The sequence below is a fragment of the Microplitis demolitor genome, chromosome 5, assembly GCF_026212275.2.
Source record: "Microplitis demolitor isolate Queensland-Clemson2020A chromosome 5, iyMicDemo2.1a, whole genome shotgun sequence".
In the NCBI taxonomy this organism is placed as follows: Eukaryota; Metazoa; Arthropoda; class Insecta; order Hymenoptera; family Braconidae; genus Microplitis; species Microplitis demolitor.
In genome coordinates, this window is record NC_068549.1 from 895,467 (window position 1) to 912,370 (window position 16,904).

The window sequence follows — 16,904 nt, forward strand, 5'->3', positions numbered from 1 at the left end:
GAACTTGATCGAATAAATGGAGAGTTCTAAGAGCTGGTTTAAATTTTATGTCTCCACCAATCACGTTCTTCTCCACGGAACTTTACTTTGTTTCCATGTAACGAGAAGAAAATTTAGTAAAAAAAGATCTCGAAAAAACCATACAGACAAAGTCAAAATGGCGACACATAACTGTGTCATAAATTAATAAACTCGAGAAATAAAATAAAAATAATTGTTTTGCAATCGAATAATAATTTTATAAATTATAAATTTTTTGCTATCAAGTACCCGACTAAAGTACCGTGTAATTTGTTACGGTATAAATTCTTTAATAATGACGGCTTTTCCGGGTTCGATAGCTTTCGATGAGTACGGGCGGCCATTCATTATTCTGAGAGATCAGGAGAGCCAGAAACGACTCACCGGCAATGACGCGATCAAGGTAAATTTTATTTTTCAATTATTTCTATGTTAATTCACTAAATTTTCATTGATAAATCGACATAATTTAATTATTTATCCCTAATTATTAATAATAAGTAATAATTATTAATAAATTTTAATAATTAATATTTTCTTTCTCCAATTTAAAATTTATCGCCACGTGATGGCGGTCGTGGGATTCGCGTTTTACTTAATAAATATATTTTCGAACTTAAATTAATTAAAAATTCATTAATATGTATGTTTAATTAATTAATTAATTATTTTTTTTAATAATTTATAATTTTTTTAGTAAAAATTAAATATTCAATGAGATAGTAAAAAGTGGGGGTAAGCCACGAGATTTGTGACCATAAATGGTCATGGAGATGTCTGACGAGTGTCTAGACTTAGATAAAATTAAATACCAGTCATTAATTAATTAATTGATTAATGAGATTCAATATAAAAACCATAATTTTGATAATTAATTTTATTTCAGTCCCATATCACGGCAGCGAGGAGTATCGCGCAAATCCTCAGCACATCTCTGGGTCCAAAAGGCCTGGACAAGCTGATGGTGAGCCCAGATGGCGACGTGTTGGTCACCAATGACGGCGCGACGATCCTCAAGAACATGGACGTGGACCACGAGATCGCCAAGCTGATGGTCCAGTTGTCCCAATCCCAGGACGATGAGATCGGTGATGGCACTACGGGAGTTGTCGTGCTCGCCGGCGCTCTTCTTGAGCAGGCCGAGGGTCTCCTGGACAAGGGTATCCACCCAATTCGTATCGCTGACGGGTTCGAGATCGCAGCTCAGTTCTCAACTCAGCATCTCAGTAATATTTCCGAAGAGTTTCCAGTTAACCCTAAAGATTTGGAGCCTCTTATCAGAACTGCTATGACTACTCTTGGTTCTAAAATGTAAATTCACTAATCAATCAATCAGTTGATTAATTATTATTTTGTAATCATTTATTTAATAATTATTTGTTTAGCATCAACAAATGTCACCGACAAATGGCCCAGATTGCTGTTGATGCTGTCATGGCTGTTGCTGATCTAGAAAAACGTGATGTTAATTTTGAATTGATAAAACTTGAAGGAAAAGTTGGTGGTAGATTAGAAGATACCATGTTAGTACGTGGTGTTGTCGTTGATAAAGATTTCAGTCATCCGCAAATGCCCAAGGTAATTATTCATTAATTAATTAATTATACAGAGGAAAATTTTACGTCATCATCATCAGACTCTGTGAAAAAATATCACAGCTAAATTTAATCGGATTTCTTGAACTTCGAAAACCATGATCTAGAAATTCCTAGTACATTTCCTGCTTATAGTAGACTAGTTGACGTGAATTTTTTCTCTAGCGAGGAGAATTCCAGATATATTTGTCAATATATAATCTGTTCAGACACCTTGCAAAATAAACGCAGTTTTTATTTAAATATTATTTTTTATTTCTGTATAATAAATAATTTAAAAGAGCTGCTACATTTTTTCCACTATAAATTATCTATGAATTGGTTTTGTAATCGGGTATCATTATGTTTAGGTATTGAAAGACGTGAAGCTCGCGGTCTTGACCTGCCCATTCGAGCCACCGAAGCCAAAGACCAAACATAAGTTGGACGTGACTTCAGTAGAAGATTACAAGAAGCTCCGGGAGTACGAGCGTGAGAAGTTCACCAACATGGTGGATCAGGTGAAAGCAGCCGGAGCAACTTTGGCAATTTGTCAGTGGGGTTTCGATGACGAAGCCAACCATCTTTTGCTACAAAAAAATCTCCCAGCTGTACGATGGGTCGGAGGTCCTGAAATCGAGGTAATTTAATTATTGATTCGTTTTTTTTTTTGTTTTATTAATTTATCAAAATTACCCAATGATGACAAAGCGCATTAGAGGAGAGTGATGATTGACGTGTTAAAATTAAATGATTTTTTAAAATAATTTCATGCAATCTACTGATGGACTCACGTCTATTGGTCGCGCGCATATTTTATTTTAAAATCAGATAATTTTAATATTCAATACATCGCATGGCTCCCATGATTCAAAGATTATGAGATCTGAGGGTTCAAAAATAAATTAAATTTTTTTTCTTTTTTTAATTAAATTTTTTAAAATATTTGATTAAATATAAATTTATTTATGAGTTTTAGTTGATTGCCATAGCAACTGGCGGTAGAATCGTACCGAGATTCGAAGAATTAACTCCAGATAAACTTGGTTACGCTGGTGTTGTACGCGAACTAAAATTCGGAACCACTAAAGATCGTATGCTTGTTATTGAAGAATGCAAAAATTCACGTGCTGTCACTATTTTTATTCGTGGTGGCAATAAAATGGTAATTATATTTTTTATTGACTAAATAATTGACTAGTTGATTAATCAACGGAGTAAATGAATACATTTTTTTTATCAATAGATTATTGAAGAAGCCAAGAGATCATTGCACGACGCAATGTGCGCAGTCCGTAATTTAATAACTGACGAGAGAGTCGTCTACGGAGGTGGTGCGTCAGAAATATCATGTGCTCTTGCTTGTGCAGCCCAAGCAGACAGCATCAGTACATTGGAACAGTACGCGTTCCGTGCATTCGCTGATGCACTTGAAGCCATTCCGATGGCACTGGCTGACAACTCGGGTCTGGCTGCTGTTGATGCTCTCGCCGAAGCCAAAGCTTCACAATTGGCTCAAAGGAACCCAGCTCTTGGCATTGATTGCATGAATGTTGGAACTCTAGGTATGTATTTTGTAATTATTCAACATTACGTGATAATTATAATAAATTTATTAAATAATTAATTTGTTTTCAGACATGAAATCACAAAATGTTATCGAATCACTCAAAAGTAAAACTCAGCAAATTTTATTGGCAACACAACTCGTTAAAATGATATTGAAAATAGATGACGTACGTTCACCAGCCGATCGTCATTAATTATTTAAGAATAAATGAATGAATTCATTAATAAATGGTCATTTATTATTTTTTACATCAATTATTAACATTCTAATAAATTTTAATCATTACTTATTGAAATTATAATATGTATTACAATTTTAAATTAATTATCACGCATTTAAACCATAATTATTTTCACGCCGCTACGCTTAACGTTTATATTACCAGTAATTAACAAAATAAAATGATTGTAATAAAAAAATTATTGTTGGTCTTTTCATTTAGCTAATAAGGAAAACAATTAGTACATTACATACCAAAGAAGCAAAATATATTTTTTCCTTGGTGTGTAATGTACTATTTAAATCAATCACAGATCGATTAGGAAAACTATATATTTATATATAATTAATTAAGATGGAATGGCACACATTCATTTTTTTTATTTTACAATCTATTAACAAAAAAAAATATATATTTTTTTAACATTCTCATAACAATCGTCGCTCCCTTTTCAAATAAATTTATCAATTCATAACAATATATACCATCTGTAACATTGCATAATTTTTTTTTGTCATTGTACAATAAATTATTTATTTTTTTCTATATATATTTATTTATCTGTTAATAAATAAATGGAATGTGCTTAAGTACATACTTATAATTGCCTCTGCCGTTCTAGCAGTCAATCACATTTTCATCACTCATTAATTAAGTATTTAAAACTAATAAGTTATTAATTATTAATTATAGTAACCAATTGATTGATTAATTAACGAGTGATTTTTAAAATAAATATTAAGTACAATAAATATTAAAAGTAAAAAATAATAAAATTATATTGTACAAAATGTGCAGGTATTTGCACAATTCAATTAATTGTTTAACTAAAGTTATTTAATAAGTTTTTTTTAAATTCACCTATAATTTTATTTAAATTTTCTTGAGCATAGGTAAATTAAGTGCCGGCGGTATTTCGATGTCTTCTAGTCTTATGTTCGAGGGGTTGAAGGTAAATCTTATTGGATATGAAAACTTTAGGTCCATTAGCAACTGAAACAAAAATTAATTATAATTATTATGTAATTAAGTGATTATAAAAATAATTACTTTGAGTCATAGATAAGTATCTAAAATATCTGACTAAATTTAAAAAAAAATTGCGCGCGAAAATTTTTTGAATCGAACTCTGATTTAAATTTTTCGGTAAAAATATTTTAAACAAATTAATTAGTGATATAATTAAATATTAATTACCTGTTCGTTGTTTTCTTGTCTTTCTTTTAATTTATCCTGCACACTTTGAATAAAAGTAACAGGAACTCGGGTTTCATATCCATCAGCCGGCGTGTATAAATGCAAAATTTTAATAATCTGATTAGCTGACAACTTATTGCACATTTCACATACGGCACTGACATCATCCTCAGTCTTTCTCGCCTGTAGCAATTGCGCAGCCTGAATTATCGGTTGCAGAGACTCAATAGCTGGTACCAGTTGCTCATCCCTTGCCCACTGCTCAATGTGACTGATGTTATACCGTATCTGCATTCCCTTGGCCCAATGGCACAGCTCGTTTCTCAGCAGTAAATTATTAAGGGCACTGGCGCACATAAAGTAGAACAATTGTTTGAATACTTGGATGATAACATCTCTGTCGACGCCATGATACTGGAGAGTTTTGTGAATTAGCCCCAGCTCATCCAGTAACTTGTTGAGTTTCTGTTGCGTCGACTCTGGTTCCTCGCCCACTGAAGACGATCGCGGTCTTCCGGATTTGGAATTCAACCCGGTGATGGCCTCGTGCTCCAACAAGGCCGGAACCGTCAATGCTTGGATCCGTTCCCTCAGAATGGTCATCACGTGGCCGAATATCCAGACACCGACGTCACTTAGCACTGATCTGTACTCACTGAGGTCAAAGTTCCTGAGGCACTGCTCGTTCTGACGGGCCGTGTTCTCCATTTGAAAAGGTTTGTCGCCCGAGTACTGCTTCAAATTATGGAGGATCCTCAGTGTGTTCGACAGCCAGAGAACCGTTGAGTCAAAGTCATCTCGCTTTTTGATAACTCGTTTGACGGCATTCAGGTAGCCGGTTAAAAGCATCGTCACTTTATCGTCGTCATTGATGCAGTCAGTGTGACGGATGCACATGAACAAAATGTACGCTGGTAGTCCTGGTAGTAATGTCACTGCTACCTTTGGTTTCAGTTCTGTTAAATAAATTATTTATTTATTTTTAATTATTTACTGACCTTTCGCTCGGAAAAAAAGTGTTAAATAATTTTATAATTAATAATTAATTACCGATGACAAGATTGCGAATAATAGCAGTGATGTCTTCTTTCCGGAATTCAAACATTCCCTCGTAATCGCGTTCTTTTTTTCTTATTGCTGGCATCACTGTTCCATTTGACTGCTGAGTTATAAATGACTGATTTGGCGCTGGGTCTACTGTGTCTGGCACTAAAAAAATAAATGAATTTTTAATATGAAAAATAAAAAAAAATTAGTTATGAATTTTAATTCAATAAATGGGCGATTGATAGAAACGAAGGATTTATGAATCTTTTGACAGCTGACATGGCGAATATTTTTGACATGATTAAGTTTTGCGATCAGATGAACGTGATTTCGATTGCCATTTTTTTTTCACTCACCAGGAGCGGTAATCATAAAAGCGCGAGGTTTTGGTGGTTCTGGTAATTGTATCGATTCAGTATCCTCGCCTTTGTAAGCGTTAATTTTTATAAGAAATTATAATTTACCAAAACTAGTTGGTAGTTATGTAACTTAGTACTCTTCATTTTATTTTTTATCTCTTATCACTAAAGTTATTTTAAATAAAATACTTACATCCGGCATCGCGCAGACGTTTGGCAAATATTCTACATCTTTTCTTCAATTTATGGCACTCTTCAGTAACTTTGTCGTATTTTTCTTGCAAGTCCTTAACAAAAAAATTTATTATTAAATAAAAAAAAAAAATCTAATTATTATTAAGACTGAAATAAAATAACTTACCAAGTATTCAGCAGTTATTTTAACAATTTCATGCTGCATGAAGGCTTCAGTCTGGGTCTGGGGCGTGTTGCTTAAATTGACACTCAACAATTTTTGCTGCTTCATTATTTCATCTTGCAGCCTATCAATTTCATTCCTCCACTCATTCCGCTGATCTCTCCAGCCTTTTTCCTTTGATTGCAACTCGTCTTCCAATTGTCTAAAAAAATTAATTTATTAATTCCAACCCATCAGTAAAGAAATTCAAAATAATTACCGGTTAATTTTCTTTTGCGCTTCGAAAGCAAGTGCCAGCTCTCCATCTTCATTGATGATGTCAACATCCCGTCCGTAATTGGACCCCAGGCTCTTCATCCTCTTGGTGTTGTCTGCCAGGACACTGTGCAGCTGAATACACTCTTCTCTACGTCGTTCCAACTCTTCCTGCAGAGCATCGAACTGTCCCATGAGTTCCTTCTGGGCTGCAGTGACGTCTCCATCGACGACAGCTTTCCTCAGTGACCCTAGATCTTTCTTCAGCTGGGCATTTTCCATTTCCAACTCTTCCAACTTGAAAGTGTCCTGAGTTCTCAAGCCCTCTTCACTGCTATCGCGTTCCAAGTCTTCCATAGTCCTTACCAATCGTCCGTAAGCGCTCTCGACGTCTTTGAGCTTTTGCTGTAGCTTCAGCACCAGGCCCACGTCAACTGGTACTCCGTTGATGACAGCTCCATTTTCAATTGGAACCTTTGTAGGCTGAGCTTCGCCGTCTGGCGGACTCTCGGATCGTCTTTGATGCCAATCGATTGCCTCAACTCTCGAGTAAGCTGTTGAAGACATCGTAGATCTTACTGAACCATAACCAAAGTCGATACTTTCCTCAGGAACGTCAGTAGAAGCAGCTTGACCGACACTTCCACTGGACGCGTTGCTCAGCGACCTCGAGTGACCTTCTCCAGGAGCATGCAGCGCCAATTTACGCTCCAGCACTTCGACATGTTCCTCCAGATCCTGGTAATCCTTCAACAGCTTCTGGTAAGCGCCGCGATCTTGGTCGTGATCCATAAGCAGCAAATCTTTTTCCTGCTCCAATCTGTGCTTAAGATTCTCTTCAGCGCCACGTTGGTCATCCTTCAGTTTCTCATTGGCTTCTGCCAACTCCTTCTTCAGTCTCTCCGTCTCCTCACACAGCCTCTTATTTTCCTCCTCCTTATCTTTAATCAACTTCTCACGCTCCAACAGCAGATCCATCTTTTCATCCTGCTCCCGCTTAACGGTCTCAGCAATAATTTCCAATTCACGATCTTTTTCAATGAGAATACCCACGAGTCTTTTATTCTCCAGCTCCACGGCTTTCATCGCCTCCAACTTGACTTTAAGATCCGCTACCTCTGTCTGAACAATTTTCAGCGCGTGATTCTCTTTCAGTATCTCATTAATCTTGTGCTGCATCGATATAATTTTCTTCTCTAGACCTTTATTAAGTGTCTTTACATGCTCAACACTCTTGGCTTCAGCTTTGAGACGCCTGAAGACTTTCCGAGCCAAGTACTTACGAACACAACACTGGACAATAATAATATTGTTTATTTTCTGCTTTACCGCCATACGAACTAAATAACCGCGAGCGAATCTTTGGATGGTCGTCGCAGCCGCATTGTCCTTCATCACCGCGTACTTTCTGCGCGCCAAAAGACCACGTGCGTACCTCTGGAGACTAATTATCGTGCGTCTTACTCGTTGGTATTTCGTACGCGTGACCCAGCCTCGTACACAGGTTTGAATTTTAACAGCAGCGCGTTCGCGTCTGATTCTTTGGGCTTCAGCGCGTGCCAGGTACCCCCTCGCATGTCTCTGCAGTCCCATGACAGCTCTACGCACCTGTTGATAACGCCTACGCATTATAAAACCTCTTACACGTTTCTGTATCATCATACACGCGTCTCGTTGCTTCTCACTCCGCAGTTTTTCCAAGTACGCAACCTGCCCCGCTCTAAAAAGTACTTTTGTCTTACCAAATTTAAATTTATCCTCGTCCTTTATGTAATACTTTAATATACGTCGGCAAGTTTCCTTTAAATCGTCTCTTAGAATTTCTTTGAATGGACATAAGCAGCGGTATCGCAAAAAAAAATCCGCGTACGTTCGCTGACTTGGAAAACCGGCTGCTGAAATTCTGATTGTTTCCAACACTCCGCAGGCACGAAGCTGTTGGATAGATCTCTGGGCATCGTAATCAAAAGATTCCTTTGAGTCATTTGGTTTTATACATCGGACGTAGTGGGGTGTCGTCGCATTCAACGTTGACATCAACATATTTAACGAATCCCGAAACTGTGACCCGACGGTCTTCTTGTTTTGCTTTGGCGCCAAATTCGCCAGAGGCTTCTGCGCTGATATCTTTAGCTTCGTATGCTGACTCCCGCTGTTGGGAACTGACAGCTTTGGCGGATCATCGTTGAATAATTGTTTCAGTAATTTGTTGTCACTTGATCGCAACACGTCTACCTGCTCCTCCATGACGGTATCGCGGTTTTTATCAAGAAATCCGATTGTCGAGTACTCAACCAAGTCTGCAAAGTGATGAATCAAGAAAGCATTGGTACCAAATCGCGGGCGTTCAAAGTGCTTGGATTTTACGCACTTTGAGTAGAGTTTTTCGGCCCATGAGTCATCGGAACCACGTGGCATGCGGCACTCTTCATCTAACAAATCCAAAATACCCAGCTTAGTTTCAATTAAATCAATACACGGTTGATTATCATAAAAATCAATAAACGTCCACTCGATTTCTTCTTTTAAATACTCTTCTTGCTCGAGTTTGAATACGTGTTGATTGAATTGCTGCTGTAACTTTTCATTAGCATAATTTATACAAAATTGCTCGAATGAATTTATTTCAAAGGTTTCGAATCCGTATATATCCAGCACACCGATGAAAGACAGGGCTTTAACTTTGCTTCGCAGCGATTCATTGATCCCGTGGACAATAAAGTTGAACAACTCGGCGTAGATGTGTTTTGCCAGAGCATCGCGAGCTCCGATGGCTTGCTCAACATTCATCGGCTTCAAAATAACGTCGCGCATGGAAACGATTTTCCGGTGACAGAGCCACTTGCGCATTGCCGCGGGATCAATGCCCATTAGCTGGGCCAGTATGTTAAGATGTCGGTCATTTGAGGCTATTGTGCATCCTTCGCTGTCCCCACCTTCAGAAGCCTGTGGATCTTGGCGTATTTGGACATTACCCAGATGAAGAATTGCCGCTATTATTTTGAATACGTCGTCTTGTTGCTTGGACTCGAATCCCAGACGGGTCATTGCTGACAGCGTGTCTTGGAACGCACGAGAATCATCAAGATTGTCAATTGTAAAACAGTTTCCTTGATTTAGGTAATGAAAATTACTACCGTGGTCTAATTGTAAATTTTTTAGACGCGCTGACAAGTCTGCTGGACTGGATTGCGCGGATGGAGACGTTGCTGCGGCACACAGTTGATAAAATATGTGATAATTACGTTCTTGGTGTGCTTGGAACACGACACGTGACTTTTCTAATAAATATGTACGTATTGATGCGCCGGTGATGTGATAATTTTTGTTGAACTGGATCTCTATAAATTTACCAAAGCGTGATGAGTTATCGTTCCTCGTGGTCTTGGCGTTACCGAACGCCTCCATTAGCGGCGAGGAGGCGAGAACTTTTTTCTCGATCTGCGTCTCAGTCGAGGATCCGCCCACTGTCGCAAAATAACGCATCGCATATTTTGCAGATACGGTTTTTCCGGCTCCGGACTCGCCGGATACGATAATTGACTGATCATGCAGCTCACGCTCCAACTTGGTGTAGGCCTCCTCGGCGACCGCAAAGATGTGGGGCTCCAAATCCCCCATTGCTTGACCACGGTACGCCCATATTGTGTCATTGCCGTATATTGGAAGCTCGTCATAGGGATTAAATGCCACCAGGACTATTCCACAGTAAGTGTAGATGCACCGCCGCTGGAACCTGACCTGCAGGTTATAAAGAACCGCCGGCTCATGGAGAAAGGACAATGAGGTGAGATTATTTTCTCCTATTAATATGTCCGGGTTCCGCAGTGGCGGAAGGTCACTGTCCGCTTTTACTTCAATGACTCGTTGATCCTTGGTGTCATCTACACGTAGTTTAATTGTCGTATCTGTGGATTTATAGTCTTCCAGAAGGACAGCTCCTTCCCATATTTTTTCTGGGTGTTGGATCCATACTCTTGCACCCTAAAATTTGTTATTTGTAATTTTAATTAAATTTAACTAATTAGAATTTAGAGTAACATTTTTAAAATAAAAATGTATGGAATGAAGTACAAGCAGTGAAAATGGAAAATTTATTTAAAAATTTTTTTTTTATTAAATTTACTCCATACCCTAAATAATTTTTTTAAAATTCGGAGTAAATTTAAATTAAAAATCAACTCAAATTTTTTACCGCGTAAATTTGAAATTAATATTTAACAATAAACGAAAAATTTACTGATAAATAAACCTGCCGATTAAAAAAGAAAAAAAAACTTTCATTTTTACGTCAACTTGACCTACGTCTAACGGATTTACAAGAAAGTCACGAGTCTCGAGTTGTAATAACGGTATAACACCACCAAACAAAGAGAAAAATAACAAAAAAAATGATGAAGATTATAAAAATTCCAAGTATCATCTTGTTCCGCATTCGTCAGCAAGAATTCCAGTCCAGACTGTGGGAATCGGACTGAAAACCAAAGCCGTCACAATATATTTAATCACGTTTGTTTTCATTTTCCGCTCTACTGACCGCCGTGTAAAATATTATTCAATTCAGTTTAATTAATTAGGAAGTTAACTATTTTATGCTCCGGTGATAATTGCATCTGATTTTTTTTTCGTTACGATACGCTCACTTTAATCTTCTCCGAGCTATGAAAATATTAAGATCATAAGTATTATTATTTCCATCTCATGTTGTGACTTTGTACGGTTTCTTTTTGTGCAAATGTATTAATTTTCTTTACATCCATTGCGCAATACTCTTACGTTACAATTGTTTATCATTATCGATATTTATCAACAATCAATAACTAATAATTTATTAACGTCCATTCATAAATCAATTAAATATATTTGAACACGTGTTCATATAAATTTACCCGGAAAATTTCCGTCTTCAATAAAACAAACAAACTTTATTTGTTCCCATAAAATTCAAATGCTTTCATATATTTATTTATCACAAATAAATTATAATTATCCTTTCTTTTTCACAGCCATTGTTAGCTGGTCTTACTTTATTTAATCATTAAAACTGATGCTCCTTCTCCAGTTCATGTACTTTTTATCATTATCATTTAATGTATGTGTACTTAGACTGTACCGCAATAACTATTATTTAAACTCTCACTCTCAATGCGGATGTCAAAATAAAAAAAATTAGAGTTATATATTTTTTTATCGTCGTGATAAAAAATAATGATGATTCATATTCATATGTTTTCTTATCGGCGGATATTTAGCTGATTAATTTACACGCCTTTTAATTTTAAAATTGATATTTAAATATAGATATCATTTAATTGAATTAATTACGTGTGAATGATAAATAAAGCCGTATAAACATTTAAAAAATTCAATTGTAACAATACTCTAGATATATATATATATATATATATATATATATATACACATATATATATATATTTGTAGGTAATATGTGACCTCGGTCAACCCTTTCGAAATAAAAGCAATCAAATGTCAGAGAAAGGTATAAAAAATATATATATATACATATATTGACGTAGACAAAAAAAACAAGATGATTGACAGCCCGGGTAATTTATCTGAGGTAATTAAAAAAAGGTAAAAATGAATTTTTATGATGTCAGAGTTAATAAAAAATGATAATGATAATGACGAAAAAAAATTAGTGGATTAAAAATAATATTAATTGTAATTAGGTCATGTAATAAAGATTACCTTGACGTAGAGTTCCCTGGTTGTCATTGTTATTTATTTAGTTAGTTATATATATATAATATGAGCTCCAGGATTGATAATTTGAATCTGGATCTGGATGGTAATTTTGATCTGGATGTCGACGATTGTATCGTGGGAACGACACCAGTCCCAAGGTGAATTTAACCAGACACTTTCACGGAGGGAAACATTTTTTTTTAAACATACTCCGAGTTATTATTGTTATTATATTTGGAATTTACAATAATATGTAAACGTGGGAACTAGTTTTATGCTTGTGATAAATATTTTTTGTATGGAGTGACACTTAACTTAAACTTTCATCTTTTATTTTAGACGGCTCCATTACTGATTGATTGGCACTGAACTGGTGGTTTATTAATTATTATTTTCTTACGTGGACGATGTAAAGGTATTGGGAGACGACGAGGAGCCGTGGCTGGTAGCTTACACAGCTGGTGACTATCGGCTATCGGCTTAAGATGTGTACCGATCTTGCGCGCACGCGTGTTCAACCCCACTACCACTTGTCTTATCAACTCCTACTTGTTTTTACCCTTACTTTCTCATTACGCTACCCCCTACCCACGTAACAACACCTACACATGTACTTACACTTATTCAATTGCGCGCGGACATCTGACGGAGCTTAGTCGTAATGGCGGTCAAATATTTTCAAAATACGCTGGCGCCACAGAAACATGAGCGGGAGTTTTTCAAATTTCTTTAAACTGGCGGTAAAATTTAAATGAGTTTTTTTTAAATTAAAAATTGTGAATAAAATTAATGGTTAACTTATTTTATGATTGTAATTAAATTAATTTTTTAAAAATGAGCGGGAAAATAAAAAAATTTGAATTTTAATAATTTTTTAAACTGTAGTTGGTACAAAAAATTAAAAATAATATGAAATAAAGGATTAATAAGGATATATATTTTTTGTGTATATATATTTATTATTTTTTATTAATATAATAAATTGTGTATAGTCAATTATTTTTCTTAAAAACTAATTGTGGGGAAGCGATAAAATAGGAACTGTGATCGCCTGTCGTATACTCTACTTTTAAATATAATATATAATATGTATATATATATATATCTATCTTTATTTTAAATATCTGTCATATATTTTACTTTTAATTAATAAATATCAATATTGTTTAATAAATGATAAGTGATTGTGAACAGACTTGGGAGTTTAATAATTCAATAATAATAATAATAGTAATAATGATAATGATATCAATAATAAATCTTTTAGTTTTGCATACAAACAGGCCGTTAAAAGGCACCCGGCCCAGGTCTCACGAGCTCCCAATCAAGCAAGGGCCTTAATTAACTTTACTTTTATAATAATTATTATTTTAATAAATTACTTATGACCCCACAATCGACAATAAATCTAATACACATTAATTGCAACAGATTATTTAATGATTAAATGCCGCACTAATTATTATTATTTAAATATTATTTATATTAATTAATATTTCAGTTCAATTACGTGCACATTATTGTTTATTTATAAATATTCATTATTTTAACAATAGGCAACTCTTAATCTTTAATATAATTCGTAATATATGTTATTACATTGTCATATATATTCGGACGTTGTTTTTTTTTCTCTATTGTGTTATTTTAATTAGACTCTTATCAATATTGCTAGTCAATACTGTTCTAACATTTACTTATTTTATTAAAACAAAAAAAAAATTAATTATAAATAAAAATAAGGAAAAATAAAAATAATAAAAATGAAAATAATTTTTTCCAACGTATTTATTGTATAATATTGGCAAGTTGGATGGCTCATACACATAAAAATGGCAAAAAAACAATAATAATAATAATAATAATAATTAATTAATAAGTAATGAATTTTTTTTTTAGTATAAAGAATAAAAATAAAAATATAAACAGAGGTAGTAATACATATTAAGTATAATAGAAAATATTTTTAAAAAATTTTGAGTGATAAATATTTACATGAGAAATTTTGAAAAAAAAAAAAAATTATTTAATATTTTTTTCGAAACTCAAATCAGAAAGCCTTATATTATTGTTATTGACTTGATAATAATAATAATAATAATAATAATAATAATAATAATAATAATAATAATAGTAATAATGATAAAAAAAATGAAATCGTTAAACATAAATGGGACTTATTTAAAAAATAATAATAATAAAACAATAAAAATTAATTATTAATTACAATTACAATGACGGTACAATTAATCGAAACAATAATAATAATAATAATAACAATCTAATGAAGCACCTTAGTATAGAAATTCATTTTCCAATATTTAAACGTACAAAAAAATGACCACTTATTTTTTTTTTTTACATGAAATAATTTTTTTTTTAACAATTTTAACGCACCTGTTTAATTAATTAATTAAGTTATTTATTTATTAATTAATTAATAAAAAAAAAGTTGGTCAACAGATTGCACTTTTACTCCCACGAAATTTCAATATTTCAAAGATAAAAAAACAAATTTTGTTTATATTTAAATAATTAATCCAAAGAAATGATTATTTTAAATTATAATTTTAATTACCTATCCCTGATTATGTTTTGTCATATAAATATCATGTAATCAGTATAAGTATTAATACCTAATCGTATAGCTTATATACATATTTTGTTGCTGTTATTAATTTTTTTCTTATCAATTAATTAAAATTAATTTATAACTACTCTTATGCAAATGATTATTTATCTAATTGCATATCTTAACTGGTTTTTTTAAATTTCTTTACACACTCAATTATTATATATATTTATTATTTAAATTTAATAATAATAATTAATAATAAATTTAAATGATGTTTCGCACCCACGGTTCCGTACGGAAAATTCTTAAATTTACGTTTTATTATTTTATTATTCGATGAATAATTGTCGCACATAAATATACGTAAGTACATATTGTATTGCATTGTCATTTTGGAATTAATTATTACTGTTTTCTTTTTTTTTTTTTTTTATTTAATTAAAAAATAATCGAGTTGGCAGTACAAAATTTTAAAAAAATTATTTTGCTCCAGTCCTTGGATAATTTTTTTTAATATAAAAAAATTATAAATATTTATTAAAAGAAAATTATTGCAAATTATTTTTAATTGAAGGACTGAATTTCGAATTTTAAAAAAATTAACTCGATTATTTAGTGGAAGATCTTATTGACTATCAGTGGAAGTTGTATTTCGCGTGTTAGTATATTTATATATATATTTTTTGTTGTAAATATATATTTAAAAAATTCTATTATATAATTGATATATTTATGTGACTGTAAAATTTTTATTTCATTCATAATTTGATTGTAAAAAAAAGATAATAGATTTAAAAATATATATTACGGAGGTAGCTGTGGTGATATATTAATATATATTTTTTTAACTATTTTAATCCCTGGTAATCCTGTGTAGTATTTATTATTGATAACTATTTTTTTATCATAAATAAAAATTGAAGTTTATATATATTTATATAAAAAAAAATGGCTGAGACAATTAATATTACTATATATATCACTGTCTATTTATTTCCTGAGTTTTATATTTATGTTTAAGAGCGTTTGATAAGTACCTGAGTCTGTTGATAATTATTTGTTTAATTCTTTTTTTTTAAACAATTAACTACATAAATATATATAAAACTATTGCAATACTGTATACTGATATATGAATTAAAAAATATTATGGATTGACTATTGCGGACTATGAAAAGTTGATAAACGATAACTATTTAAATATATATTAAAATGATCCGGTGTGACGTTTAATAAAGTCGGTAAAAAAATATGTATATATTATCCTCATTTAATTATCAATAATCAATTAAAAAAAAATATTGCAGTAACAGAAAACGTTGACTTGAAGTTAATTACGACTATTTCATTTAATCACGGTACATTACACTGTAAAAAAATTGCGGAGTAAATGCGGAGTAGTGACTATTTATTTATGAAATCCCCTAGGAGTTAAATTTACTCCGAGGGGAGTTTCTGTTAATACTAAAGCTCTGAATCAAAATGCGGATTTGAAATTCAAACCTCTTCTAAAAAAAACCTTTTTTTTTTACTTCGTATACGGAGTAAATTTTTTTAGACTCCGGAACTACCGGATTGGGATTTAAATCTGAAATTACTCCAAATTCACTTCTGATTTTTTACAGTTAATTATTTATTATTATTCATTATCGTAAAACTTTCATCGGTACTTGTTATTTATTTATTTATTTATATTGAAAGTGTCTCGCGTACTCGATATTATTATTATTAATTCCACTGTTAAATACTTTATTATAATTTTAATAAACTACCCGTTAAATGTTCCAATGAAAATTTGTACTCTGCAAGTTATTAATTTTTAATAAATGTTACAAGTTACAACAATTGCTATTGTGTTAATATTACTTTTGATAATTAAAAATAGATAGAGAGCTTTGAAGGCAAGAATTGGTATCTTTTGTACCGAATAAGACCTGGTTTCATTTATTTATTTTTTTTTTTTTTATAATTATTAATTATCCTTATTTATAAAAAGGTATCAATTGTCATATTTTTATA

At 32.7% G+C, this 16,904-nt stretch overlaps 2 protein-coding genes across 2 annotated transcripts; one reads left to right on the forward strand and one right to left on the reverse strand.

Annotated features, from left to right (window-relative positions):
* Window positions 1-135: 135 nt before the first annotated feature.
* Window positions 136-3,587, forward strand: LOC103569242 (T-complex protein 1 subunit epsilon). The gene is made up of 7 exons (XM_008546435.3): window positions 136-424; window positions 908-1,332; window positions 1,407-1,599; window positions 1,967-2,236; window positions 2,575-2,760; window positions 2,842-3,160; window positions 3,234-3,587. The coding sequence occupies exons 1-7, from the start codon at window positions 317-319 to the stop codon at window positions 3,356-3,358; spliced, it is 1,626 nt and encodes a 541-aa protein (XP_008544657.1). The 5' UTR covers window positions 136-316; the 3' UTR covers window positions 3,359-3,587.
* Window positions 3,374-12,920, reverse strand: LOC103569243 (unconventional myosin-Va). The gene is made up of 7 exons (XM_008546436.3): window positions 12,314-12,920; window positions 6,606-10,585; window positions 6,350-6,548; window positions 6,182-6,275; window positions 5,633-5,791; window positions 4,583-5,538; window positions 3,374-4,378 (listed from the first exon to the last, which is right to left on the reverse strand). Exons 1-7 carry the CDS (start codon window positions 12,338-12,340, stop codon window positions 4,259-4,261), a joined length of 5,535 nt encoding a protein of 1,844 aa, XP_008544658.1. The 5' UTR covers window positions 12,341-12,920; the 3' UTR covers window positions 3,374-4,258.
* Between the last annotated feature and the right edge of the window lie 3,984 nt (window positions 12,921-16,904).

Bases quoted from the DNA above. Each gene is read 5' to 3' on its own strand.
- LOC103569243 (XM_008546436.3), bottom strand. From the start codon at position 12,340: ATGACAACCAGGGAACTCTACGTCAAG. The intron at 10,586-12,313 runs GTAATCTTTATT...AACAAATTTTAG, and splicing joins CCAGGGAACTCTACGTCAAG to GGTGCAAGAGTATGGATCCA. The intron at 5,539-5,632 runs GTAATTAATTAT...TTTATTTAACAG, and splicing joins TATTCGCAATCTTGTCATCG to AACTGAAACCAAAGGTAGCA.
- LOC103569242 (XM_008546435.3), top strand. From the start codon at position 317: ATGACGGCTTTTCCGGGTTCGATAGCTTTCGATGAGTACGGGCGGCCA. The intron at 1,333-1,406 runs GTAAATTCACTA...TTATTTGTTTAG, and splicing joins ACTACTCTTGGTTCTAAAAT to CATCAACAAATGTCACCGAC. The intron at 1,600-1,966 runs GTAATTATTCAT...CATTATGTTTAG, and splicing joins GTCATCCGCAAATGCCCAAG to GTATTGAAAGACGTGAAGCT.